Source organism: Neoarius graeffei, chromosome 26, assembly GCF_027579695.1.
Source record: "Neoarius graeffei isolate fNeoGra1 chromosome 26, fNeoGra1.pri, whole genome shotgun sequence".
Lineage (NCBI taxonomy): Eukaryota > Metazoa > Chordata > Actinopteri > Siluriformes > Ariidae > Neoarius > Neoarius graeffei.
Window position 1 is genome coordinate 16,706,266 of NC_083594.1, and position 27,101 is coordinate 16,733,366.

Genomic DNA, 27,101 nt, shown 5'->3' on the forward strand with positions numbered 1-27,101 from the left:
TTTTGATGCCTTCAGTATTGTTCTACAATGGAGAAAATAATCAAAATATAGAAAAGCCTATAAATGAGTAGGGGTGTCCAAATGCCTGACTGGTACTGTATTAATTATTGTAATTTTATTATGTTGCATGTTTTAATCAATTGCTAATAGAAACCTATGGTGCATATTCAGGCATTGAAACACTATCATATCGAATTTAATTTTTTTGAATTGTTATACACCGACTCACTACACTAGCTTGCTTATACAGATTAGACGAGCCATTTGACAAACTTCGGTAAAATTTGAGTTCTTCAATCTGGTCCATTATTTCAGCGAGTAATCAACAGCCGACACTGAATGTTCGATTTTGGCAAAACACGAGAAAATACAGTACTGTGCAAAAGTCTTAGGCACCCTATTCATTTTTTTCATGCAAACTTTGTTATAGCTTTCTATTTTATGACTTCTACATTATCGAGTCAGTACAAAAACATTTTAGAGTCCAAACGTTCGTTTTCCAGCACAAAATTAAACGTTACAGGAAAAAGAAAAAAAAACAACAACTCTGTATCTGAGCAGCATACTACACAAGAGACCACTTTTCAGATTAAAACAGAAAACATAATGAAGGGTTTTGGTGCAAAATGAAGACGTGAGTGTGATGGTCAAAGTGTCCAGAAGAACTGTGGCTGGTTCTGGAAGATGCTCAGTAAAACTTACAGCTCATTTCCTTATAAAACTGCACTCATTGTCCCGGAGACTACTATTTATTTTTTTTAAACCAAAGGGTCATCTCATACCAAATACTGACTTTGTTTCATTTATTATAGCTTACTGATTACTGTTTATAGTCTCATCTCATTATCTCTAGCCGCTTTATCCTGTTCTACAGGGTCGCAGGCAAGCTGGAGCCTATCCCAGCTGACTACGGGCGAAAGGCGGGGTACACCCTGGACAAGTCGCCAGGTCATCACAGGGCTGACACATAGACACAGACAACCATTCACACTCACATTCACACCTACGGTCAATTTAGAGTCACCAGTTAACCTAACCTGCATGTCTTTGGACTGTGGGGGAAACCGGAGCACCCGGAGGAAACCCACGCGGACACGGGGAGAACATGCAAACTCCGCACAGAAAGGCCCTCGCCAGCCACGGGGCTCGAACCCAGGACCTTCTTGCTGTGAGGTGACAGTGCTAACCACTACACCACCGTGCCGCCCTACTGTTTATAGTATTTTTTAAAATGCTGAAACATTTCATTTCATTATTTTTAAGCCATTTTTGGTTGACAGCATTTCTTTACATGTCCCTCAGACTTTTGCACAGGACTGTATATCTTTTTTTTTCAAATAGATTTTGCATTCCAGTTTAAACGGTGCTCATACGGTAGATTTCAGACTGAATTCTGCAGGAATAATGCTGTACATTATGTATGAAACAATTGTACTCAGCTAAACAGGGGGTTTAAGGACTTTGACGTTGAAGTACAAATTAAAAAGAACTTTTGTGCCACTGCCAATTTTATAAATGGTATAAAATCTGCATTCGACTTCATAAAAATGACAGCATTATCTGCTTTTATATAAAGTAGCTTAATCTGTATGCAGCAGTCTTTTCATTAAGAAATCTAATGGCATATCGGTGGGATTAATGCCCTCGAAACCATTTGCTTCTTCTGACACAAGCTTGCTCGTTTAAACAAAGGGACTTCAACTATTAAGGCATTTATATCTCTGATATCTCTTATTAATCTTGCACTTCCTCTTCAGTTTGGACATTTTAACAACTCTGCAGTATAGTTGACTACTTCATGTAAAGTATGTATGAGGTTTCAGGTTTAGTAAATTGAATATTAATTCTGGATTAAAATAGGGTGTGATGAAATCATGTTTTGCGCTATGCCTTCTCATCTTACATCCTGCTGTCCCTGTGATTTTAACTTTTTTATAAGAAATAAAAAAACCCCACACATTATGAAATGTATTGTTCTGAGTAGAAAACGTAAAAAAAAAAGTCAAGTCAAGTTTATTTGTATAGCGCTTTTAACAATAAACATTGCTGCAAAGCAGCTTTACAGACTTTGAACGACTTAAAATATGAGCTAATTTTATCCCTAATTTATCCCCAATGAGCGAGCCTGTGGCGACGGTGGCAAGGAAAAACTCCCTCAGACGACGTGAGGAAGAAACCTTGAGAGGAACCAGACTCAAAAGGGAACCCATCCTCATTTGGGCAACAACAGACATGACTAGAACATTAACAGTCCTAACATAAAGTCAGTCTCGTTGATGCTATAAACCCCCCACTGATGGAAACCCAAGCGCAAAACCGTTCACGACAACCGCAGTCCCAAAGTCAGCAAGTCAACTGCAGTCCCCAGCCACAAAAGCACCACTACAAGAGTCCAGAGCGTCCTCCAGGTGCGACCCCCAACTGTCCACATGGGGCCGCCCTCCACAGGAGCGATGCAATGAGACTCCAACCAGACACAGGGCACTGGGATGGATCAGCACTTTTAATTCTGCCACAGTGATTTATAAAACAGTAAACCTGGGGAAGCCATGGCCAAATGGTTCGAGAAACAGCTTTGGAACCAAAAGGTTGCTGGGTCGATTATCTGAACCAACAGGACTGGCTCAAGTGCCCTCAAGTAAGGTGCCTAACTCCCAATCGCTCTGGCAAGAGTGGTGACGTACCTTGTGTCCGATTAGTCAGAGAAAAACTGATGATGTGATTATCAGTTTGGGCAAGAACCCAGCCATAACTAACTAACTAAAACTAAACCTGGTAAAAATCTATGTACAGTGGTGCTTGAAAGTTTGTGAACCCTTTAGAATTTTCTATATTTCTGCATAAATATGACCTAAAACATCATCAGATTTTCACACAAGTCCTAAAAGTAAATAAAGAGAACCCAGTTAAACAAATGAGACAAAAATATTATACTTGGTCATTTATTTATTGAGGAAAATGATCCAATATTACATATCTGTGAGTGGCAAAAGTATGTGAACCTTTGCTTTCAGTATCTGGTGTGACCCCCTTGTGCAGCAATAACTGCAACTAAACGTTTCTGGTAACTGTTGATCTTTAAATAAAGCAGGGTGCCCACTCACACCTGATTGTCATCCCATTGATTGAAAACACATGACTCTAATTTCACCTTCAAATTAACTGCTAATCCTAGAGGTTCACATACTTTTGCCACTCACAGATATGTAATATTGGATCATTTTCCTCAATAAATAAATGACCAAGGGTAATATTTTTGTCTCATTTGTTTAACTGGGTTCTCTTTATCTACTTTTAGGACTTGTGTGAAAATCTGATGATGTTTTAGGTCATATTTATGCAGAAATATAGAAAATTCCAAAGGGTTCACAAACTTTCAAGCACCACTGTATATGGAGTGTGTGTTAAAGGGGCAGTGACTTCGATAGTGAGCCTTCTGTCAAGTATCTTGGTATCTGATTTATAATTCTAATATTTATTCTCTCAGTGACTAAATTCCAATCCAAAGTCCCTCTCATGCCAGGACCTGGTCTTCCCAGGCAGTCTCCCAGTATTAGACCCCGTCCACACGTAGCCGGGTATCTGCTAAATCGAAGATATTTTTCTACATTTTGGCCTGTCATCCACATGAAAACACATCAAAAACGAATATTTAAAAAAACTCCGGGCAAAGTGAAGATTTTTGAAAACTCCGTGTATGCCTTTTCGTGTAGACAGAGATAACCGGAGTTTTGCGTTTTAGAACGTCACAATCTGCGCCAAAAAAATGACAACAAATCTGCCCTGACTAGCTCGCCCCTTTCATGAGGGAAGTCGTTAGAACTCTCCACGGGATACTGCTCCAAAAACAGGGTCAATATGTCCACATATTTGCTTTGACAAGATTCCCAATCAACGTTTTCTTGCGTCTTTTGAAGTTTATGCTCCAAAATTGTGTTTAGAAGCAATTCTGTCTCCGAGTCTGTCCAGACGAACGAGCTTGGTGCCATGTTTTATGTTTAGGCGGAAGTGACGCCAACAGAGGGCTATTCTGATGAGATTAGGGGGTAGGATTTGGGGAAATAATGCCATCTACAGGTTTGGAATGCTTATGAATGTGATTGAAAACGCAGATGTTCGGTGATGTGTGGAAGGGATTTTTTTCGAAGACGAGGTGGTGTGGATGAAACATTTTTATAAATGGAGGGGGGGAAAATGTTCGGTTTTAAAAATACCCGGCTACGTGTGTACATGGCCTTAGCCAGGCCCTTAAGGCGCATTGGGCGGCACCAATCTCCGTTTCTATTGCCCTCGGCCTCTCAGCTATTACATAACTAGGGTTAAAGTGGGGGGCTAGTCCTCTGGTAACCGCAAACGCTTGACTCCCAACTCACATCTGTATTGCGGTGTGCCTCACCAGATGGCAGTAGGTACTATTTTTATGATGGTATCTGGTATGACCTGACCATGAGTAGAACTCACAATCTCCTGGTTGACAGGAGGACTCTAGTAAATAGTATGCCCAAATATTATACATTGTTTGGTGCATACTTCTGAGTATTTGAGTATGTTGTTGGGTGGCACGGTGGTGTAGTGGTTAGCACTGTTGCCTCACAGCAAGAAGGTTCTGGGTTCGGGCCCAGTGGCTGATGAGGGCCTTTGTGTGCGGAGTTTGCATGTTCTCCCCGTGTCTGTGTGGGTTTCCTCCGGGTGCTCCGGTTTCCCCCACAGTCCAAAGACATACAGGTTAGGTTAATTGATGGCTCTAAATTGACTGTGAGTTTGAATGGTTATTTGTCTCTATGTGTCAGCTCTGTGATGACCTGGCGACTTGTCCAGGGTGTACCCCACCTCTCGCCCATAGTCAGTTGGGACAGGCTCCAACCTGCCCGTGACCCTGCACAGGATAAGCGGTTACAGATAATGGATGGAGTACATTGTTTTTAAGTCTAGTGACAATCATAAGCAGTGGCTAATTGTTTTGGAGAGCTTTGTTTTGGCTTCTAAATGCTTTGCTAGCTAACTAGCATCATTAACTTCAAATATAAACATGTGAAATGAACTCACTGTGAGGTCCAAAATGTCATGGTACCATGGGAAGCTTTGTTGAATTTGCTTTAGTCTGTGCTCCTCCTTTTCTTCTTCTTCTCATTATTATTCATCTCATCTCATTATCTCTAGCTGCTTTATCCTGTTCTACAGGGTTGCAGGCAAGCTGGAGCCTATCCCAGCTGACTACGGGCGAGAGGCGGGGTACACCCTGGACAAGTCGCCAGGTCATCACAGGGCTGACACATAGACACAGACAACCATTCACACTCACATTCACACCTACGGTCAATTTAGAGTCACCAGTTAACCTAACCTGCATGTCTTTGGACTGTGGGGGAAACCGGAGCACCCGGAGGAAACCCACGCAGACACGGGGAGAACATGCAAACTCTGCACAGAAAGGCCCTCGCCGGCCACGGGGCTTGAACCCAGACCTTCTTGCTGTGAGGTGACAGCGCTAACAACTACACCACCGTGCTGCCCCCTCATTATTATTATTATTATTATTATTATGATATCATCTTGTCACTGCCTTTTCAGTATATTACGATAATAGTCGTAGATATTTCAGAAGAAATGTACCTTCATCGTAGAGCTACATTTCTATAAAGTGACAGCACATCAGGTATATATTTTAGAAGGTTCGACAATATTTTGTCACTTTTGATTCTGAACACTTTATTTCCTCGACTCACTATCCGAGGTGGAGAAACACTGAGTCATCAAAGCACCTTTTTCAGCTTTGAACCATTTTTAGTCTTCGAGAGACTGTAGTTGAGGATGATGACATACTAGTGAAATATGGTCAAAACCATTCTCTCGATAACCCGACACACTTCTAAAACCTCTACTCCCATACACACTTGCTGTTTTCGGCAGACGTACAGGAGCAAATGTTGGTGGTTTAGGCAGATGTCTTTAGCAAAAGTGTCATTTGTAAGAGGAAATTCTTCAACAAGGAAAACCAGGATTCCTCTTCCAGTCTCTAGGAGTGTCTCATTGAGAAATAGGTTTCATTTATATGATGTTCATAGAGATCTACTCTTAAGTACGGAATAAAACACGATGGTGTGTGCCTCTAAAGGAAAAGAATCAACAAAGGGGTGGTATGATGCAGCCTGATATGAAATGGAGTTACTGTTATCACTCTGATGTTGATGATTTTCTGATAACAGCACGCCCAAAGTGTTTTATTCCTCTTATAACACAGTAATTTGCACAGCACGGTTGAACGCTTCAGTCTGATTGGTGAGATGGTGTGAGACATTTTCATATAACAGCACGGCTCGAACAGAAGTTCCGTCTGTAACATGAATGATGGGTTAATATTCATACACTCATTATTGCTTCGAAAATAACAGCTCATACACAGGGACTTGTATGATGGACACTCAATATAATCTAAGACTAATTATAAATGGCATTTAAAAAAAACACCACCACTGTTTAGCAAAGTCAAATGTATAAATCACTGATGCTTTAAAGAGACATTTATTTAACAGTCAAAGTTCTCCAACTCAGGAAGGTCTTCAAGACTGAGGAGTCTTCCAGTTTCTTGGTAAATGACAGAATGCATGTTTTGAAAGTGAGAGAGAGAGAGAGAAGGAAAATGAAGGAGAGAGAGAACAATGAAAGAGAGAGAGAAGGAAAATGAAGGAGAGAGGAGAATGAAAGAGAGAGAGAAGGAAAATGAAGGAGAGAGAGAATGAAGGAGAGAGAGAATGAAGGAGAGAGCAAGAGTGAGTAAGAGAGAGAGAGGAGAATGAAGGAGAGAGAGTGAATGAAGGAGAGTGAGAGAGAGAGAGAGAGAGAGAGAGAGAGAGAGAGAGAGAGAGAGGAGACTGAAGGACAGAGAGAATGAAGGAGAGTGAGAGAGAAAGAAGGAGAATGAAGGAGAGAGAGAGAGCAGGAAAATGAAGGAGAGAGAGGAGAATGAAAGAGAGAGAGAGCAAGAGAGAGGGAAAATGAAGGAGAGAGAGATGAAGGAGAGAGAGAGAATGAAGGAGAGAGAAGGAAAATGGAGAGAGAGAAGGAAAATGGAGAGTGAGAGAGAGAGAAGGAAAATGAAGGAGAGCATGAAGGAGAGAGAGAGAGAGAAGGAAAATGAAGGAGAGAGAGAGAGAATGAAGGAGAGTTAGAGAAAGAGAATGAAGGAGAGAGAGAGAAGGAACATGGAGAGAGAGAAGGAAAATGAAGGGGAGAGAGAGAAGGAAAATGGAGAGAGAGTGAGAGAGAGAGACAGAAGGAAAATGGAGAGAGAGCATGAAGGAGAGAGAGAGGAGAATGAAAGAGAGAGAGAGAAGGAAAATGAAGGAGAGAGAGAATGAAGGAGAGAGAGAGAGAGAGAGAGAGAGAGAGAGAGAGAGAGAAGAAGGAAAATGGAGAGATAGAGAGAGAGAGAGAGAAGGAAAATGAAGGAGAGAGTGTGCTAACTTGTCTCTCCACATGCCCCACATCACAACTCCCCATGGCGTGCATTATTTTCATAGAACAGTAATTATATAATTTTCATTGTGGAATGCCTACAAAACAAATTATTCATCACTGGAAACCCGGATGTGAAAAAAACAACAACGATAAAGGTTTTAAAATATTCGAAAAGTTAGTCGTGACTATCGAAATGATCACGGATTAGAAAAAGTGCATTAATATAAACCTTGTAGCCGGAAATATTTTCAGAGCGATTGATACAGAAAATCAAGCAATGCATTTTGAACAGAGTCAATTATGGATCACAGCAATGGTAATATATATATTTATGCACTGCCTAAAAGCAGACCTCCTGATGAGTGTATGAGAAAAAATATTTGCAAAGGCACAAAATCAACTTGAATAGAATAATACTATTAGAGCATATGAACCATTGAATTGTGTAGTGTTGCGTATTTCACATCAATAAATTGCTGCATTGTCTTGTGACAGTGAGACCAATAATGAGATACGCATCGCAGTTACGAATTCATATTTATTCCTTTCTTTGACGCCGTATGCCATGTGCCAGAAACAACACCACGACATTTATTATAGTGTGACTTTGCTGGGCGCCTGGTGGGCAGCAGTGAACCGGCGCTTTCACTTTACATCATTACTATATAATTATGATTGAATATTATCAGACATAAGAACTAATTGATATCGATGTGCGGTAGTTTTAGATTATCTACAACTAAGGACAGATGCTCATAATTGCTACTGAACTATACAGTAATTATGTTTACACAAGTGTGCAGAGTAAGAAATTGTTCAGGTTAAAAAAAAAAAGCATACAATGCAATGATACAGTGCCTGCTATGAAAAAAGAAAAACAGTATTATAAAAAGCTTTGGGGGGGGGGGGGGGAACAAAAAAACCCCAAAAAACTACTGGAAACCATTCTCCTCGACCAAATGCAGCATCTGAGCTCCGAGGATTCGAGCTGCAATGATATTTCAAACTTGATCCTGTATGTCAAACAGTTGTCTGGTTCCAACTGTCAATTGCCTAACACGCTAATGGACTCATAAAACTGTTTTAATTAGTTTTATATGAAACTGTCCTTAATATTTTCCGTAAAATGTGTTGTTAAATAATCCCACATTATTTTTTTAAAAGGCAAACAAGTGTTGCCAGGCAAAACAAACCTCGCCCGGCAGCACTTATTTTATACCTGTCAATAATCGTAATATTTCTCAATCATCAGCTGTCCTATGAAAATCCATGACCTTGAGTTTGACATTTCAAAGTCATTCAAGGTCAAAGGTCATGGTGGCAACTGAAAGTCCATATGGGACTTCTTATATGTTGATAATGAATAACATCTGGCAATCATGAACCATTTTTAAGTTATAGCCCTTTGAAACCCCATGACCTTGAGTTTGACCTTTCAAGGTCACTCAAGGTCAAAGATCATGGTGCCCAATGAAAGCCCATATCTCACTTCCTATTAGTTGATAATGGTAAATATCTGTCTACCGTCAACTGTTTTCAACTTACAGCCCTCTGAAAATCCCTGACCTTGAGTTTGACCTTTCAAGTCAAAGATCATGGTGTCAAATGAAAGGCCATATGGGAGCTCTTATAAGTTGATAACGGTAAATATCTGTCTACCGTCAACCGTTTTCAAGTGGCAGCCCTCTGAAAATCCATGACCTTGAGTTTGACCTTTCAAGGTCACTCAAGGTCAAAGATCGTGGTGCCAAAGGAAAGGCCATATGGGAGTTCCTATATGCTCATAATAGTAAACATCTGTCTATCGGCAACCGTTTTTGAGTTATAATGGAAAAAAATGTTATTTTGACCGAAAGGTTGACCTTTCTGGTGACCTTGACCCGATTACCCCCAAAATTTAATCAGGTAATCTATGGACCGTTGCCCACCTACCCTGAAAACTTGAAGTCAATTGGCACAACCGTCTAGATGCTAGATTGTTAACAGACAAACAAACAAACCGCACTGATTACAATACCTCACTCCGCTTACTCCGTTGCGGGCGAGGTAATTAAAAATAAGCGCCGGATAAAAACCTATCTATCTTATGTCAATAAAGATACAAACTTCGTTGTCTGGTAGTCAAGTGCTTATAAGATACGTTACCTTGTGCTGACGACCAAGTTCCCTGTGGTGGTACACGTTCATCGTACGTATGTACGGATGTCGTACGGTCGCAAAAAGCCATCAAAATTCAGGTCAATACATTATCGTATTAGCTTAAGTATGGCACTTTGCTCTGCGATAAATCACAATATCTTATCAACATACTGCTCAGCCTTATGTGAAACACCAGGTGTGTTTTACAACCCCGATTCCAAAAAAGTTGGGACAAAGTACAAATTGTAAATAAAAACGGAATGCAATAATTTACAAATCTCAAAAACTGATATTGTATTCACAATAGAACATAGACAACATAACAAATGTCGAAAGTGAGACATTTTGAAATTTCATGCCAAATATTGGCTCATTTGAAATTTCATGACAGCAACACATCTCAAAAAAGTTGGGACAGGGGCAATAAGAGGCTGGAAAAGTTAAAGGTACAAAAAAGGAACAGCTGGAGGACCAAATTGCAACTCATTAGGTCAATTGGCAATAGGTCATTAACATGACTGGGTATAAAAAGAGCATCTTGGAGTGGCAGCGGCTCTCAGAAGTAAAGATGGGAAGAGGATCACCAATCCCCCTAATTCTGCGCCGACAAATAGTGGAGCAATATCAGAAAGGAGTTCGACAGTGTAAAATTGCGAAGAGTTTGAACATATCATCATCTACAGTGCATAATATCATCAAAAGATTCAGAGAATCTGGAAGAATCTCTGTGCGTAAGGGTTAAGGCCGGAAAACCATACTGGGTGCCCGTGATCTTCGGGCCCTTAGACGGCACTGCATCACATACAGGCATGCTTCTGTATTGGAAATCACAAAATGGGCTCAGGAATATTTCCAGAGAACATTATCTGTGAACACAATTCACCGTGCCATCCGCCGTTGCCAGCTAAAACCCTATAGTTCAAAGAAGAAGCCGTATCTAAACACGATCCAGAAGCGCAGACGTCTTCTCTGGGCCAAGGCTCATTTAAAATGGACTGTGGCAAAGTGGAAAACTGTTCTGTGGTCAGACGAATCAAAATTTGAAGTTCTTTATGGAAATCAGGGACGCCATGTCATTCGGACTAAAGAGGAGAAGGACGACCCAAGTTGTTATCAGCGCTCAGTTCAGAAGCCTGCATCTCTGATGGTATGGGGTTGCATTAGTGCGTGTGGCATGGGCAGCTTACACATCTGGAAAGACACCATTAATGCTGAAAGGTATATCCAGGTTCTAGAGCAACATATGCTCCCATCCAGACGACGTCTCTTTCAGGGAAGACCTTGCATTTTCCAACACGACAATGCCAAACCACATACTGCATCAATTACAGCATCATGGCTGCGTAGAAGAAGGGTCCGGGTACTGAACTGGCCAGCCTGCAGTCCAGATCTTTCACCCATAGAAAACATTTGGCGCATCATAAAACGGAAGATACGACAAAAAAGACCTAAGACAGTTGAGCAACTAGAATCCTACATTAGACAAGAATGGGTTAACATTCCTATCCCTAAACTTGAGCAACTTGTCTCCTCAGTCCCCAGACGTTTACAGACTGTTGTAAAGAGAAAAGGGGATGTCTCACAGTGGTAAACATGGCCTTGTCCCAACTTTTTTGAGATGTGTTGTTGTCATGAAATTTAAAATCACCTAATTTTTCTCTTTAAATGATACATTTTCTCAGTTTAAACATTTGATATGTCATCTATGTTCTATTCTGAATAAAATATGGAATTTTGAAACTTCCACATCATTGCATTCCGTTTTTATTTACAATTTGTACTTTGTCCCAACTTTTTTGGAATCGGGGTTGTACTTATTTATTTGTTTGTTTGTTTTTACACCTCGTGATCATAGTGTATAGCGTAAGAAAACAGTGCACAGTGCATGCCAGTTGCATACAATGTTCAGCCTTTAATGCTTGACAGTTGGCTTGGTGTATCAGAGATTTAACAGAAGCACCACAGATTCTAGTCCTCTAGAGCCACAGTGCTGCAGAGTTTAGCATCTCATTTAACACACCTGACTGAACTCATCAGGTCATCAGTTCTGAATTTGGAAAACGCAAATCTTTACTGAGCTCTACAGACTCCCAGCCTAACAAAATGGGTGTACACTACCGTTCAAAAGTTTGGGGTCACTTTGAAAGTTCCTTATTTTTGAAAGAAAAGCACTGTTCTTTTCAATGAAGATCACTTTAAACTAATCAGAAATCCACTCTATACATTGCTAATGTGGTAAATGACTATTCTAGCTGCAAATGTCTGGTTTTTGGTGCAATATCTCCATAGGTGTATAGAGGCCCATTTCCAGCAACTCTCACTCCAGTGTTCTAATGGTACAATGTGTTTGCTCATTGCCTCAGAAGGCTAATGGATGATTAGAAAACCCTTGTACAATCATGTTAGCACAGCTGAAAACAGTTGAGCTCTTTAGAGAAGCTATAAAACTGACCTTCCTTTGAGCAGATTGAGTTTCTGGAGCATCACATTTGTGGGGTCGATTAAATGCTCAAAATGGCCAGAAAAATGTCTTGACTATATTTTCTATTCATTTTACAACTTATGGTGGTAAATAAAAGTGTGACTTTTCATGGAAAACACAAAATTGTCTGGGTGACCCCAAACTTTTGAACGGTAGTGTAGGATGGGATCAAGTCTGGAAGCTTAATCATACCGAGACTACACAGTGTTTAAACATAACACTATGATTATTATAAATCACAATATGACATTTCTTATCCCGCCATAGAACATGCATAACATACCATAGTTGGTGCTGGGTGCAGTGTATTTGGTGCTGGACTTGCGGATGATGTTCTCATGAATCTGGTACCACTCGTTCTCGTTGTTACATCTGCAGAAAACAAAAAGGAAGAAAAAAAAATAAATCAATTATGTGGAGAAACATGGTAGGCAGAGTGTAGATGGAGGATTGAGTGCATTTTAGTATTCTAAAAGACAGAACACTCAACCTTGGAGTCTGGAGACGTGAGCACCTGATCATTCAAACGGAGAATGAATATTGCAAATAGGCTGTCTCTTATAATAAAAAGCTGAAAAATAAATGTCCAATAGTCTCACGCTCTTCGTCAAAATGAAGCCTGGGTCATAGATTTTGAAACATTTGAGCCAGGAAGAATGAATGACTTTGGATATTTTCTGGTTGTACAATAGATACACTGATTCAATTCTTTCTTTCTTTTTTTTAAATATGGTGCTGAGATCAGACCTGTTAGTATCAACTTGTATCTGATACAAAAGCAAACTGACAATTATTAAAAAAAAAAAAAAAACCTCAGCCTCTTTGCAAGCTTGGTAAAAACATATATTAAAGGTTCGGTTTAAAATATTTTTTAAAATATATATTTATAGCTTAGGTAAGGTATAGCTGAGTAAACTGTGATTCATAATACTGTATCACCATTCGATGTATCGTGTGATCATCTTTTTTTTTTATTTCTAGCATTGCACTATTAATTTTTCTGGCCCAGAAAATAGCTTCTCTTCCAGTGAAACTTTAGCTCTGTCTCTTTTCCTCATAGTCAAGAGCATGGTTTCAACGGTATCATTAAGGACAAGAGACAAGTCAGGGTTTTGATTATGATCGTAATTCACCTAACAGTCAGCAGAGGGCTCTTAATATTCCAAACTGCTCCTTTAAGGCAATCTGTATCTTATGTTTTTACGTAAAACTGAGTAATAGTCTGGGGCGGCACGGTGGTGTAGTGGTTAGCGCTGTCGCCTCACAGCAAGAAGGTCCGGGTTCGAGCCCTGTGGCCGGCGAGGGCCTTTCTGTTTGGAGTTTGCATGTTCTCCCCGTGTCCGCGTGGGTTTCCTCCGGGTGCTCCGGTTTCCCCCACAGTCCAAAGACATGCAGGTTAGGTTAACTGGTGACTCTAAATTGACCCTAGGTGTGAATGTGGTTGTCTGTGTCTATGTGTCAGCCCTGTGATGACCTGGCGACTTGTCCAGGGTGTACCCCGCCTTTCGCCCGTAGTCAGCTGGGATAGGCTCCAGCTTGCCTGCGACCCTGTAGAACAGGATAAAGCGGCTAGAGATAATGAGATGAGAGATGAATAATAGTCTTAAGCACTTCTAAACTTTAAAACCTGAACCATAGAACAATAAGCATTTTATGCAAGATATTTCGTTCAAATTTATTCAGATAAAAGAGAAGAGTACCATCAAAGAAGCCCACTGACACTATTATGTAACTTGTACAAAGCAAGCACTTAGCAGAAGCTAAGAAGTTCAGTTCTTGTGCAGAGAGGCAGGGGTGCAAGCCAAGATAAAAAAGCTATCATTAACTTTTGGCACTCGTAGGCAGTCCACTACACTTTACACTGAAAACCAAGTCGTCAAGCATTTTGCTGCTATTGCAATTCAGAAACTCTACCGAAGCCCTTTGCTCTGTTGTGGTCAAAATTGTGCATTTAAAATCTTACTAACAGCAGAATGGCCTAAATTTTTTTTTTCCCAAACATAAAACTTACAGGGGACTTTATTTGCTCATTTTTTTTCTGAAAACATTACAAAATCCGACTCATATTACAGTGGAAATGTTCACTTTTCTGCACTGGGATACAGAGTGACAACATAAACGAAGTGATTTTAGTTAATGCCATGTTCCGTCAAAAAGTGAAAAGCAATGTTGTAGTCAAGACCATCTAAACCGAGACCAAGTCCAAAGACCAAGTCCAAAGACCAAGACCAAAGTGTATCGAGACGGAGACTTTGGGGGGTTAAGACCAAGTCAAGACCAAGACCAAGGCAGGGCAAGACCGAGTCAAGACCAGGACTGGACCAGTGGATGTGAAAGGTGGCGGGGAGGGGTTGACAGCCATTAACAGGGAAGAAAAATTTCCAATTAGCAATGAGACACATTATTGGCCACATTTGAAGCAGAAAATTTTATGTCCAATCACAGTAAGGATGTTAACAAATAAATCAGACAATACACAGGCAATTTAGTGAAATCCCCACAGTTGTAGTCTTGACCAGTCTTAAAATAAAATACCAAGTCTCTATGTCTGAGACCGAGACAAGACCGAGCAAAAATGTGGTGGATTGTGAGATGAGACCGAAACCTTCAAAATGTGGTCTTGGTTGGGCAGCATGGTGGTGCAGTGGTTAGCGCCGTCACCTCACAGCAAGGAGATTCCGAATTCAAACCGCATGGCCAACAGGGGCCTTTCTGTATGGAGTTTGCATGTTTTCCATGTGTCTACGTGGGTTTCCTTTGGGTGCACCATCCAAAGACATGTGGTTAGGTTAACTGGCTACTCTAAATTGCCCATAGGTGTGAATGGTTGAGAGGAGAAAACCTCCATAATAATCCCAGGCAATGGGAAACTGCTACTGCAATTTCCCTCGAAACCTTGATGGCTAGCGCTGTCAGAGTGGCCACGTCACTGCAGTGAGAAATTTTTTTTGAGTTAAATGGACCACCCGTTGCCATGATTAGCATGACTAAAGGCAATTAACATGATTAAAGATTAAAAAACAGTCTCAAGTCTGACAACACGAGTGTAAAGCACATGGTCTACAAGAATACACTCACAGGCCTGACGCTCAGTTGGTATTGAGGGATCCAGTATGTACGAAGAATACATTACACCATCACCACCACCACCAGCCAGAACGATTGACACAAGGCAACTTGGGTCAATAGATTCATGCTGGTGCCAAATCCTGACATTGAACATCTGCATGGTACAGAAGAAATGGAGATTCATCAGATGTGGCGACAATTTTCCAACCTTCGACTGTCCAGTTTGGGTGAGTCTGTACCCAATGTAGTCTCAGAATATTGTTATTAGTTGACATGAGTGGAATCCGATGTAGTCTTCTGCTGTTTTAGACCGTCTGCCTTATGAGTCGACGTGTTGTGCATTCAGAGATGTTTTTCTGCTCAGTACGGTTGTAAAGAGTGGTCAACTGAGCTCCTGTCAGTTTTCATACTGATTTACTGTTTACATAACTAACAATTACCCTCCAAGTAATAAGCAGAATGTGAGGGCAAACGGTGAATGAAGCGTCATGCCCAGCATGGTAACATGGCTGCCAAGGGATTTTCATGCTGAATGAACTGTGATAGTGGCTTTGTACGGTAGTATCTCAAGCTGAGTCCATCTGGCAAGTTGTCACAATGACCACTAGACAAGCATCAGAGGTGGAAAGGGCCTGTCACTTATGAAAACTGGGTCAGTGTGCCTTTACACACTTAGAGGGATATGACAGAGGCACTGTAACATACTGTAACAAATACAGACAAGGTTGCAGTCATGACATGTTTCTGCTAAATGATGTAGAAACACCACTTTGGTCAATGGTGGCCAGGTTAAAAAAAAAAAAAAAAAAAAAAAAATATATATATATATATATATATATATATATATATATATATATATACACACACACACACACAGAGTGGTGCTTGAAAGTTTGTGAACCCTTTAGAATTTTCCATATTCCTGCATAAATATGACCTAAAACATCATCAGATTTTCACACAAGTCCTAAAAGTAGATAAAGAGAACCCAGTTAAACAAATGAGACAAAAAATATTATACTTGGTCATTTATTTATTGAGGAAAATTATCCAATATTACATATCTGTGAGTGGCAAAAGTATGTGAACCTTTGCTTTCAGTATCTGGTGTGACCCCCTTGTGCAGCAATAACTGCAACTAAACGTTTCCGGTAACTGTTGATCAGTCCTGCACACCGGCTTGGAGGAATTCTAGCCCATTCCTCCATACAGAACAGCTTCAACTCTGGGATGTTGGTGGGTTTCCTCACATGAACTGCTTGCTTCAGGTCCTTCCACAACATTTCGATTGGATTAAGGTCAGGACTTTGACTTGGCCATTCCAAAACATTAACTTTATTCTTCTTTAACCATTCTTTGGGAGAACGACTTGTGTGCTTAGGGTCGTTGTCTTCCCGCATGACCCACCTTCTCTTGAGATTCAGTTCATGGACAGATGTCCTGACATTTTCCTTTAGAATTCGCTGGTATAATTCAGAATTCATTGTTCCATCAATGATGGCAAGCAGTCCTGGCCCAGATGCAGCAAAACGGGCCCAAACCATGATACTACCACCACCATGTTTCACAGATGGGTGAAGGCTCTTATGCCGGAATGCAGTGTTTTCCTTTCTCCAAACACAATGCTTCTCATTTAAACTAAAAAGTTCTATTTCGGTCTCATCCGTCCACAAAACATTTTTCCAATAGCCTTCTGGCTTGTCCATGTGATCTTTAGCAAACTGCAGATGAGCAACAGTGTTCTTTTTGGAGAGCAGTGGCTTTCTCCTTGCAACCCTGCCATGCGCACCATTGTTGTTCAGTGTTCTCCTGATGGTGGACTCATGAACATTAACATTAGCCAATATGAGAGAGGCCTTCAGTTGCTTAGAAGTTACCCTGGGGTCCTTTGTGACCTCGCCAACTATTACACGCCTTGCTCTTGGAGTGATCTTTGTTGGTTGACCACTCCTGGGGAGGGTAACAATGGTCTTGAATTTCCTCCATGTGTACACAATCTGTCTGACTGTGGATTGGTGGAATCCAAACTCTTTAGAGATGGTTTGTAACCTTTTCCAGCCTGATGAGCATCAACAACGCTTTTTCTGAGGTCCTCAGAAATCTCCTTTGTTCGTGCCATGATACACTTCCACAAACATGTGTTGTGAAGATCAGACTTTGATAGATCCCTGTTCTTTAAATAAAACAGGGTGCCCACTCACACCTGATTGTCATCCCATTGATTGAAAACACCTGACTCTAATTTCACCTTCAAATTAACTGCTAATCCTAGAGGTTCACATACTTTTGCCACTTATACCACTTACTTATACACACACACAGACATACACACACGTTTCATCGTTTCGCATCAAAAGTTCTGGATTGTGACCTGAAAGTTGTGCGTTTATGCAAGAGAGGTCCTTTATCACATCCCTTAAAGGCATAGTTAGCAATATTGAAGCTAATTCTTCCTGCAAAAGCCCACAAAACACACACACACAGCTTTAATGCTAACACAAGCCAGGAATCTTTCTGAATTAATATACAACAGAGGCAACAGAGTCATATCTCAATCACAATCGATTCCAATCATGAGCTTACATGCATTTGTCTCGTGTGAAATCGGTTCAGGCAAGTACTGCAGTATTAAGCCTTTCATGCATAGTGTCCACACTTATGGACAGTCATTTTAAGGCTCTTTTTAATGTTTTAAGAAAACATAAGATATAAATCACCTCCAAATCACTTGAGAGCATTAATTAACAATTATTCACCGAAGGCGAAGTGAATATCGGTGAATAATAATTGAGACAAAGTTGAGGTTATTATTCACCCACATTCACTGAGCCTGAGGCGGATAATTGTTTGAGTATAAATACACAGGTGAAGTATTTAAAAAAAAATTATTTCAAACTTCAAAAGAGCCATGCAAATGTACTAAAGGTGTGGCGCAGACTTGCGTCACTTATGTACACTACCGTTCAAAAGTCTGGGGTCACTTTGAAATGTCCTTATTTTTGAAAGAAAAGCACTGTTCTTTTCAATGAAGATCGCTTTAAACTAATCAGAAATCCACTCTATACATTGCTAATGTGGTAAATGACTATTCTAGCTGCAAATGTCTGGTTTTTGGTGCAATATCTCCATAGGTGTATAGAGGCCCATTTCCAGCAACTCTCACTCCAGTGTTCTAATGGTACAATGTGTTTGCTCATTGCCTCAGAAGGCTAATGGATGATTAGAAAACCCTTGTACAATCATGTTAGCACAGCTGAAAACAGTTTAGCTCTTTAGAGAAGCTATAAAACTGACCTTCCTTTGAGCAGATTGAGTTTCTGGAGCATCACATTTGTGGGGTCGATTAAATGCTCAAAATGGCCAGAAAAATGTCTTGACTATATTTTCTATTCATTTTACAACTTATGGTGGTAAATAAAAGTGTGACTTTTCATGGAAAACACAAAATTGTCTGGGTGACCCCAAACTTTTGAATGGTAGTGTACGCAGAGTCACATAAAATACTTTGTTCTGAAATAGATAAAATAAATCACAATTCCACTTTACCTCTGAATAGTTTTGGAACAAACTTCATCGCATATTTAGTGCCTTTAGGAACAGCATTTTCATTCATAATTTGTAATTCTTCCTCACTTATGGTGACAAAGTGATTTGCCGCCATTTTGCCGAGTCACTCGAGGTGATTATTGAGAAATAGTCCAAATTTCTCAACCAATCAATGCGTGTGATTTTCTATAAATCACCTGTGTATTTATACAAATATAAAATAACATAGACTTCTGTCGCTTTTTAGAACATATGTTAGTCTTAATCTTTACTAACTTTCTACATTTAAAAAAAAATGACAAAAATATTAACATTTTAAAAAATGTGCCAGACTCCATGGATCAACTTAGATTTTTAAAACCATTTTTTAAAAATTGCTTGTTTTATTAGCATTGTTTTTTTAACCTCCTTGCATTTTGCAAAATGCTAAGGTGTGTACATTTTCAGAAATGTTCAGTAATGATCTTTTCTAAAATTTCTACAGTGTTAGATATTTTAGACCAAAATGTTAATTTTTTTTTCCGATTTATACAATTTATTTAAAAAAAAGTAATATTTAGACAGAATCAATTGTACAGAGTTTGTACATCATGCAATTTGAAGCAAAAAAGAGAAAATATAAAAATGTCTATCTATCTATCTATCTATCTATCTATCTATCTATCTATCTATGATATGCTCTTGAGCTTCTAATATTTGGCAAGATATGTACGGTGTCTTGCAAAAGTATTCATCCCCCTTGGTGTTTCTCCTGTTTTGTCACATGACAAGCTTGAATTAAAATGGATTTTTGGAGGGTTAGCACCATTTGATTTACAGAACATGCCTACAATTTTAAAGGTACAAATTGTTGTTTTATTGTGACACAAACAATAATTAAGATGAAAAAACAGAAATCTGGAGTGTGCATAGGTATTCAACCCCCAAAGCCAATACTTTGTAGAGCCACCTTTTGCTGCAATTACAGCTGCAAGTCTCTTGGGGTATATCTCCATTAGCTTAGCACATCTTGCCACTGGGATTTTTGCCCATTCCTCAAATCAAAACTGCTCCAACTCCTTTGAGTTAGATGGGTTGCGTTGGTGGACAGAAATCTTCAAGTTATGCCACAGATTCTCAATTGGATTGAGGTCTGGGCTTTGATTAGGCCATTCCAAGACATTTAAATGTTTCCATTTAAACCACTCCAGTGTAGCTTTAGCAGTATGTTTAGGGTCATTGTCCTCCTGGAACGTGAACCTTCGTCCCAGTCTCAATCCTCTGCGTGACTCAAACAGGTTTTCCTCCAGAATTGCCCTGTATTTAGTGCCATCCATCTTTCCTTCAGTCCTGACCAGCTTTCCTGCAGATGAAAAATATCCCCACAGCATGATGCTGCCACCACCATGCTTCACTGTAGGAATGGTGTTCTCAGGGTGATGGGTTTGCGTCAGACATGGCATTTCCCATGATGGCCAAAAAGACCAATTTTAGTCTCACAGAGAACCTTCTTCCATGTGTTTGGGGGGTCTGCCACATGCTGTTGGGCAAACTCCAAACATGTTTTCTTAAGCAGTGACTTTTTTTCTGGCCACTCTTCCATCAAGCCCCGCTCTGTGGAGTGTACAGGTTAAAGTGGTCCTATGTACAGATACTCCCATCTCCGCTGTGGATCTTTGCAGCTCCTTCAGTGTTATCTTTGGTGTCTTTGTTGCGTCTCTGATTAATGCCCTCCTTGCCCGGTCTGTGAGTTTTGATGAGCGGCCTTCTCTTGTCAGGTTTGTAGTGGTGTCATATTCTTTCCATTTTGCTATAATGGATTTAATGGTGCTCCCTGGGATATTCAAAGTTTGGGATTTTTTTTTATAACCCAACCCTGATCTATACTTCTCCACAACTTTGTCTCTGACCTGTTTGGAGGCTCCTTGGTTTTCATGTTGCTTGCTTAGTAGTGTTGCAGAGTCAGGGTCCTTCCAGAACAGGTTGATTTATACAGACATCATGTGACAGATCATGTGACACTTTGATTGCACACAGGTGGATCTTAATCAACTAATTATGTGACTTATGAAGTGAACCGGTTGGACCAGCTCTTATTTAGGGGTTTCATATGGAAGGGGGTGAATACCTGTGCACACTCCAGATTTCTGTTTTTTCATCTTAATTCTTGTTTGTGTCACAATTAAAAAAAAAAAAAATCACCTTTAAAGTTGTAGGCATGTTGTGTAAACCAAATGGTGCTAAACCCCCCCCCCCCCCCCCCCCCCCCAATCCATTTTAATTCCAGCTTGTAATGCGACAAAACAGGACAAACACCAAGGGGGATGAATATTTTTGCAAGACACGGTACATAAGAGTTGCAATTTAATCACAATATGCTCATTTTGCCCTGATCATATATCCCTACCCAACTGCATGTCAAACACTGGGCTCTTTGAAGACAACCTTACAGGCTTATGCAATACAACAGAAAATGTCAAGGTGGTTTAAAAGTACTCGACTTCTTGAGCATCTATCTCTGTGCTTCTTTGCACCACTAGGTGTCCCTGCATAACTTATCCTCTCATATCCATATCTCTGACTCATTCACCCTCCTTGTCAGTCTCTTTCATGCATACACATCTGCACATATAGTCCACGAATGCTCAGATACGGTGTCTGACTTTTTCTTCGCCGGCATAGCTGTTACAGTATTATGCATCCACCATAAATATTAACCTTACACACAAAGGCTTTTTAAATTGCCATGTACTGTGCTCTAGCATGTCTCTACATCTCTCATTCCCACTCTCATCCGCATTCCTGGAGATAAGTGCACACAAAGAGGAGGGAATCATTTATTTCTGTGGCAAACCCGCACGCCAGAGAGCGTCAGACTGTCAGACAGCCTCTGGCGTGCACGTTATTGCAGGCTTCTTGCAATCACAGGTTTCCAAAACCGCCTAATGAGCTTGACACTTCAGGTCTCCAGCCCTAATGGTGCCACTACAGCAGTGGTAATGCACATGAAGGGTATGAAAGGGTTGAAGGGGCATCGCTGATTGGAAAGTTCAAGGGTTCTATTTCTGAAAATGATCGCATCTGACATTTTGTGTTCAGGATGGCGGCTGGAAATGACTTAACCCACTCCGGAAAGCTAATTCAATCAGAGAGGCTAACGAGACGTGACTGACAGAGTTCTAAACATTAGCTGTGAAATATTTTTTTCCAACTTGTGCACCAGGAAATGACTCCACCTCTGTGTTTAAGTTGCAGCTTGGGTCCATCAGATTAGATAAAAAGTCCTTATAGATGTTTTTTAACGTATATTTATAAAGCATTGGAGCATCTGAGCCATTTTGTTTTCTGTTGTGTGTTGCTCGAGGTTCAATGCAATAGTCCACCAAATGCTCCCTGGTGCCATGCGGGGGGGGCACTCTTTTTTTTTTCTTCTTCACACTTGCAGAAATATTTGCTCAGGGCGTTTGATACCACATGATTACCTGTCAAAGTGATTGCTAGTCTATCACAAGATTTCCTGTGTGTTGTGTGATTATTCCCCATTTTTACCCCTTTACCAGTTCGGCTTGTTCCCCAGATAACAACCAAGCCGGCAACGGTGCATACAAACGGAATGAAAGTCCATGACAGAGGAGCTGGAAGTGAAATGTCTATTACATATGCGGAATTTTAGAAACATTGGGTTTGAGGCGCAAAGCTTCTATCGAGTAAATTCTCTGTGTTTTGCACCATGGTGTTTTGTCAAAACAGCTGTTTTATTTCATTTCCAATCCATAGCATTATTACATCTGCAGTTCATCTCTGGAAGTATCATTTGCAAGTATCACAACCATGATCACTAGTTGTTTGGTTGGTGTTAAAATTTTGATGATCCAAAAGAAAAATGATCAGATTTTGTCCTCATCGTGTCAAATTACATAAAGTCAAATGACTAGTTAAAATGTCAGGAGCTCCGCATAGAAGACCTTGTACAGTATGTCCATTTCTCCACCAAAATAATGAGTGGCAGAAGAATCAACCAGTTGTGTTTTGATTTCCAACAGGAAAACATTACCTTGTAAGAAAAACCCTCAATCAAGGCCTCCTCGATTTCGAACATTAGCATGGTCTAACCACGAGCTGGCCTTCATTTGTGCAATTCTACATTCTACATACACGCAAAATGCAAGTGAGGAGAGAAAGTAACAAAAAACATTCAGTAAGTGTCCAGGAGGTTGTATAGTGTCAGACATAGGGGTACAGTAGGAGTCCATTTCTGTCTCCCAAGGCACAGTCTACCGTACACTAATGTACCCCCTAGGGCTCATTATTGGACCTCAAGATAACTGTGTGCACATTTTTAGGGCCAAAAAGGTACATATATGTTCCCAAGCAGTATATAAAGAGTACAAATACGTACCTTAGAGGGTTCTGCCCCAGTGACAAGCCATTGTACCCCTACAGGTACAATAAAGTACTTTATTTTCTGACAGTGTAAGAGGGTTAGGTTGTCATATCCTGAAGTACAGAAGAATGTTGGGATGGTCAGGAAAATGCAAATAAAAAAAGAAAGCCATGATTTATAAATTTACTTTGACTGCTATTTCATTGTAGGTGGTATGAACTTGAGATATTTCATGTTTTATCTGGTCAACGTCATTTCATTCCTGCATGTCAGGCCTGCAACACATTCCAAAAGAAAAAGTTGGGACAGGGGCAATTTAGGGTGAGTAATGAGGTAAAAGAATTAAATAATGATGTGATTTTGAAACACGTGATGTCAACCAGTGACTGTAATCATGATTTGATAGAAAATCAGTATCCAGGAAAGGCCTAGTCTTTGAGGAACAAAAATGGGACGAGGATCTCCAATTTGTCAACAAATCCATGAGAAAATTCTTGAAATGCTGAAAAAAAAAAAAAACAATGCTCCACAAAGAAATATGTGAAGGGATTTGGATATTTGACCCTCGATGGTGCATAACATCGTGAAACAATTCAAGGAATCTGGAGGAATTTTGGTGTCTAAAGGGCAAGGGCGCAAGCCCAAGCTGAACACCATGATCTCCGATCCCTCAGACTGCACTGCATCAAGAACCGTCATTCATCTATAGCGGATAGATCTTTTTTTTTTGGAATAAACGGACATCGTGTGCTCTGGACCAAAGACAAAAAGGACCATCCAGACTGTTACCAGCAACAAATCCAAAAGTCAGGGTCTGTCATGGTATGTGGTTGCGTCAGTGTCCATGGCAAAGGTAACTTACACGACTGTGATGGCAGCATTAATGCAGAAAAGTACATTGAGATTTTGGAGCAACATATGCTGCCATCAAGACGATAACTTTTCCAGAGATATTTGATCAAGACAGTGCAAAACCGCATTCTGCACACATTACAAAGGCATGGCTGTGGAAGAAGAGGGTGTCTGTCCCCTCTGTCCCCAATAGAGAATGCGTGGCAAATAATAGAAACAAAAAGTAAGACAACGACGACCCTGCACTGTTACACACCTTCAGACCTGTTTCCAGGAAGAATGGGACAAAGATAACACTTGAAATCATCACTTGGTGTCTTCAGTCCTTAAATATCAAGTGTTGTGAGAAGGAATGACGACATGACAAAGTGGCAAATGCTTTATTGTGACAACTTTTTCTGAAATCTGTTGCAAGAATCAAAACTGAAATAAGTGTTTATTTTGAAAAAAAAAAAAGCATGAGGTAAAACATCAAATCTTGTGCTGTTGTATTGTTTTGAGTACAATACAGGTCAAAGATTATTTACAAATCATTGGTTTTCAGTTTTAATTTCAATTTCGACATACCGTCCCAACTTTTTCTGATTGTGACTGTAAAATTACTGTGATGTTAAAATCATTCTGCTGTACTAACAAGTCGTCTCAGGTTATGTTTAGATTGTCAGTCCAAATCTGATTTATGTGCGATATATCCAATTGGAATCTGATCATGCGTAGCAAAACTGAACAGCTGAAAATCACATGACGTTTGATTTATACAAAACCATTTCAAAGCACCTTCACATGTGGTTTGAAATACAATTCAAATCTCATTTTTGCAAATCTCTTTAGGTCTTACTGCACTAATCAGATTTCAGGTGGTTTTTTTTTTTTTTTTACGTCTGTGACTTTTTAGTGCAGCATTTGATACCATTGATCATTCCATTCTTCTAGATAGACTAGAAAATGTTGTGGGAGTTAAGGGAACGGCCCTCTCCTGGCTCAGCTCTTATTGATCGCTATCAGTATGTTGATATAAATGGTGATATTTCTAGACGTACTGAGGTAAAGTTTGGTGTTCCACAAGGTTCTGTCTTGGGTCCACTGCTTTTTTCTTTAAATATGTTACCTCTGGGTGATATTATTCGTAAACATTGTATTAGTTTCAACTGTTATGCTGATGACACACAGTTGTATGTCTCTGCAAAACCTGACGAGAGACACCAGCTTTATAGAATTGAGGAATGTGTAAAGGACATTAGATACTGGATGCTTATTAACTTCCTTCTGCTTAACTCTGACAAGACTGAAGTACTTGTACTAGGACCACATGCAGCTAGAAGTAAGTTTTCTGATTACACAGTAACTCTGGATGGCCTTTCTGTTTCTTCACGTGCAGCAGTAAAAGACCTCGGGGTGATTATTAACCCCAGTCTTTCATTCGAAACTCACACTGATAACATTACCCAGATAGCTTTCTTTCATCTCAGAAATATTGCTAAGATAAGAAATTTAATGTGTTACAACATGACGCGGAAAAACTAGTTCATGCTTTCGTTACCTCCAGGTTGGATTATTATAATGCCTTACTGTCTGGATGTTCCAATAAGTGCATAAACAAGCTCCAGTTAGTTCAAAATGCAGCAGCAAGAGTCCTTACTAGAACTAGAAAATATGACCACATCACTCCTGTCTTATCCACACTGCATTGGCTCCCAATCAAATTTCGTATTGATTATAAAATACTACTACTGACCTTTTAAAGCACTGAATGGTCTCGCACCACAGTACCTGAGTGAACTTCTGCTCCTCTATGACCCGCCACGCCTACTTAGATCAAAAGGTGCAGGCTATCTGCTGGTGCCTCGTATAGTGAAGGCTACATCAGGGGGCAGAGCCTTTTCTTACAAAGCCCCACAGTTATGGAACAGCCTTCCAAGTAATGTTCGGGAATCAGACACAGTCTCAGTGTTTAAGTCTAGGCTGAAAACATATCTGTTTAGTCAAGTTTTTTGTTAATGGTGTTTATGAGGTAAAGGTGTAGATCTGGAGGGTCCTCAGACAGAGTGTTTTGGTAAACTGGGATGTATGGATGCTGTCAGTCCCCACTCGCTTGCTCACTCGAGTTTGTTGACGGTGTAGTGGTTGGTTGCTTTATGTCCTGGGGCTCCCTCATGCCTGTGTTACCTTCTGGATCTCTCCTTTTAGTTATGCTGTCATAGTTAGTTTTACCGGAGTCCCTGCTTGTACTCAGTGCAATATGTATACTGTTCCTACTTATTCAGGTGACATTGGGCATACCCAGCAACCTGTGTTTTCTCTCTCTCTCTCTCCCCCCGCAAAAAAAAAAATCTGTCCCTGTGAGTTATATGTCGGTCCTGGGATCGAGATGCTGACCTCTTCTGCTCCTCGGACCTGCCTGATCCATCCTGGTGCCCTGTGTCTGGTTGGAGTCTCATCGCATCGCTCCTGTGGAGGACGGCTCCATGTGGACAATTGAAAGTCACACCTGGAGGACGCTCTGGACACTTACCGTACAGTAATGCTTTTATGGATGAGGACTACAGTTGACTTGCTAACTTTAGGACTGCAGTTGTCATGAACAGTTTTGCACTCAAGTTTCCATCAATGAAGAGTTTATAACATCAACGAAACTGACTTCATGTTAAAACTGTTAATGTTCTAGTCATGTTGTCTGTTGTTGCCCAAATGAGGATGGGTTCCCTTTTGAGTCTGGTTCCTCTCGAGGTTTCTTCCTCATGTCGTCTGAGGGAGTTTTTCCTTGCCACCGTCGTCGCAGGCTTGCTCATTGGGGATAGATTAGGGATAAAATTAGCTCATGTTTTAAGTCAAATTCTGTAAAGCTGCTTTGCGACAATGTTTATTATTAAAAGCGTTGTACAAATAAACTTGACTTGACTTTTGAAGCCACGTCCTCCGTCCCTGATGACGTCTCATTATTTTTAGAAAACCTGTGCCACGGCTTCACATTGCCATGTGGTAAATAAGCAAGCCCATTTCATTACCTTCCATTTCAGTTTGTTTGTGTGAACTACTTTTACTTTGGGGAGCAATGTCATTACTATAGCAACCAATGTGCATAAGACTGAAATTGAGGATTGTCACACGGACACAAAGATTGGAACCGATCACTTGCAGTAGATAATGAGGACAGTCAATCAGGAAAATCGGATTCAGATCGGATATGTAAAA

At 40.3% G+C, this 27,101-nt stretch overlaps 1 protein-coding gene across 1 annotated transcript in view; it reads right to left on the reverse strand.

Annotated features, from left to right (window-relative positions):
• Nucleotides 1-27,101, reverse strand: part of dock3 (dedicator of cytokinesis 3) — a 542,206-nt gene that overhangs the window by 145,420 nt on the left and 369,685 nt on the right. Inside the window, exon 13 of the mRNA XM_060909764.1 lies at nt 12,363-12,451. Coding sequence (XP_060765747.1) covers nt 12,363-12,451 — 89 coding nt within the window. The remainder of the gene's footprint in view (nt 1-12,362; nt 12,452-27,101) is intronic.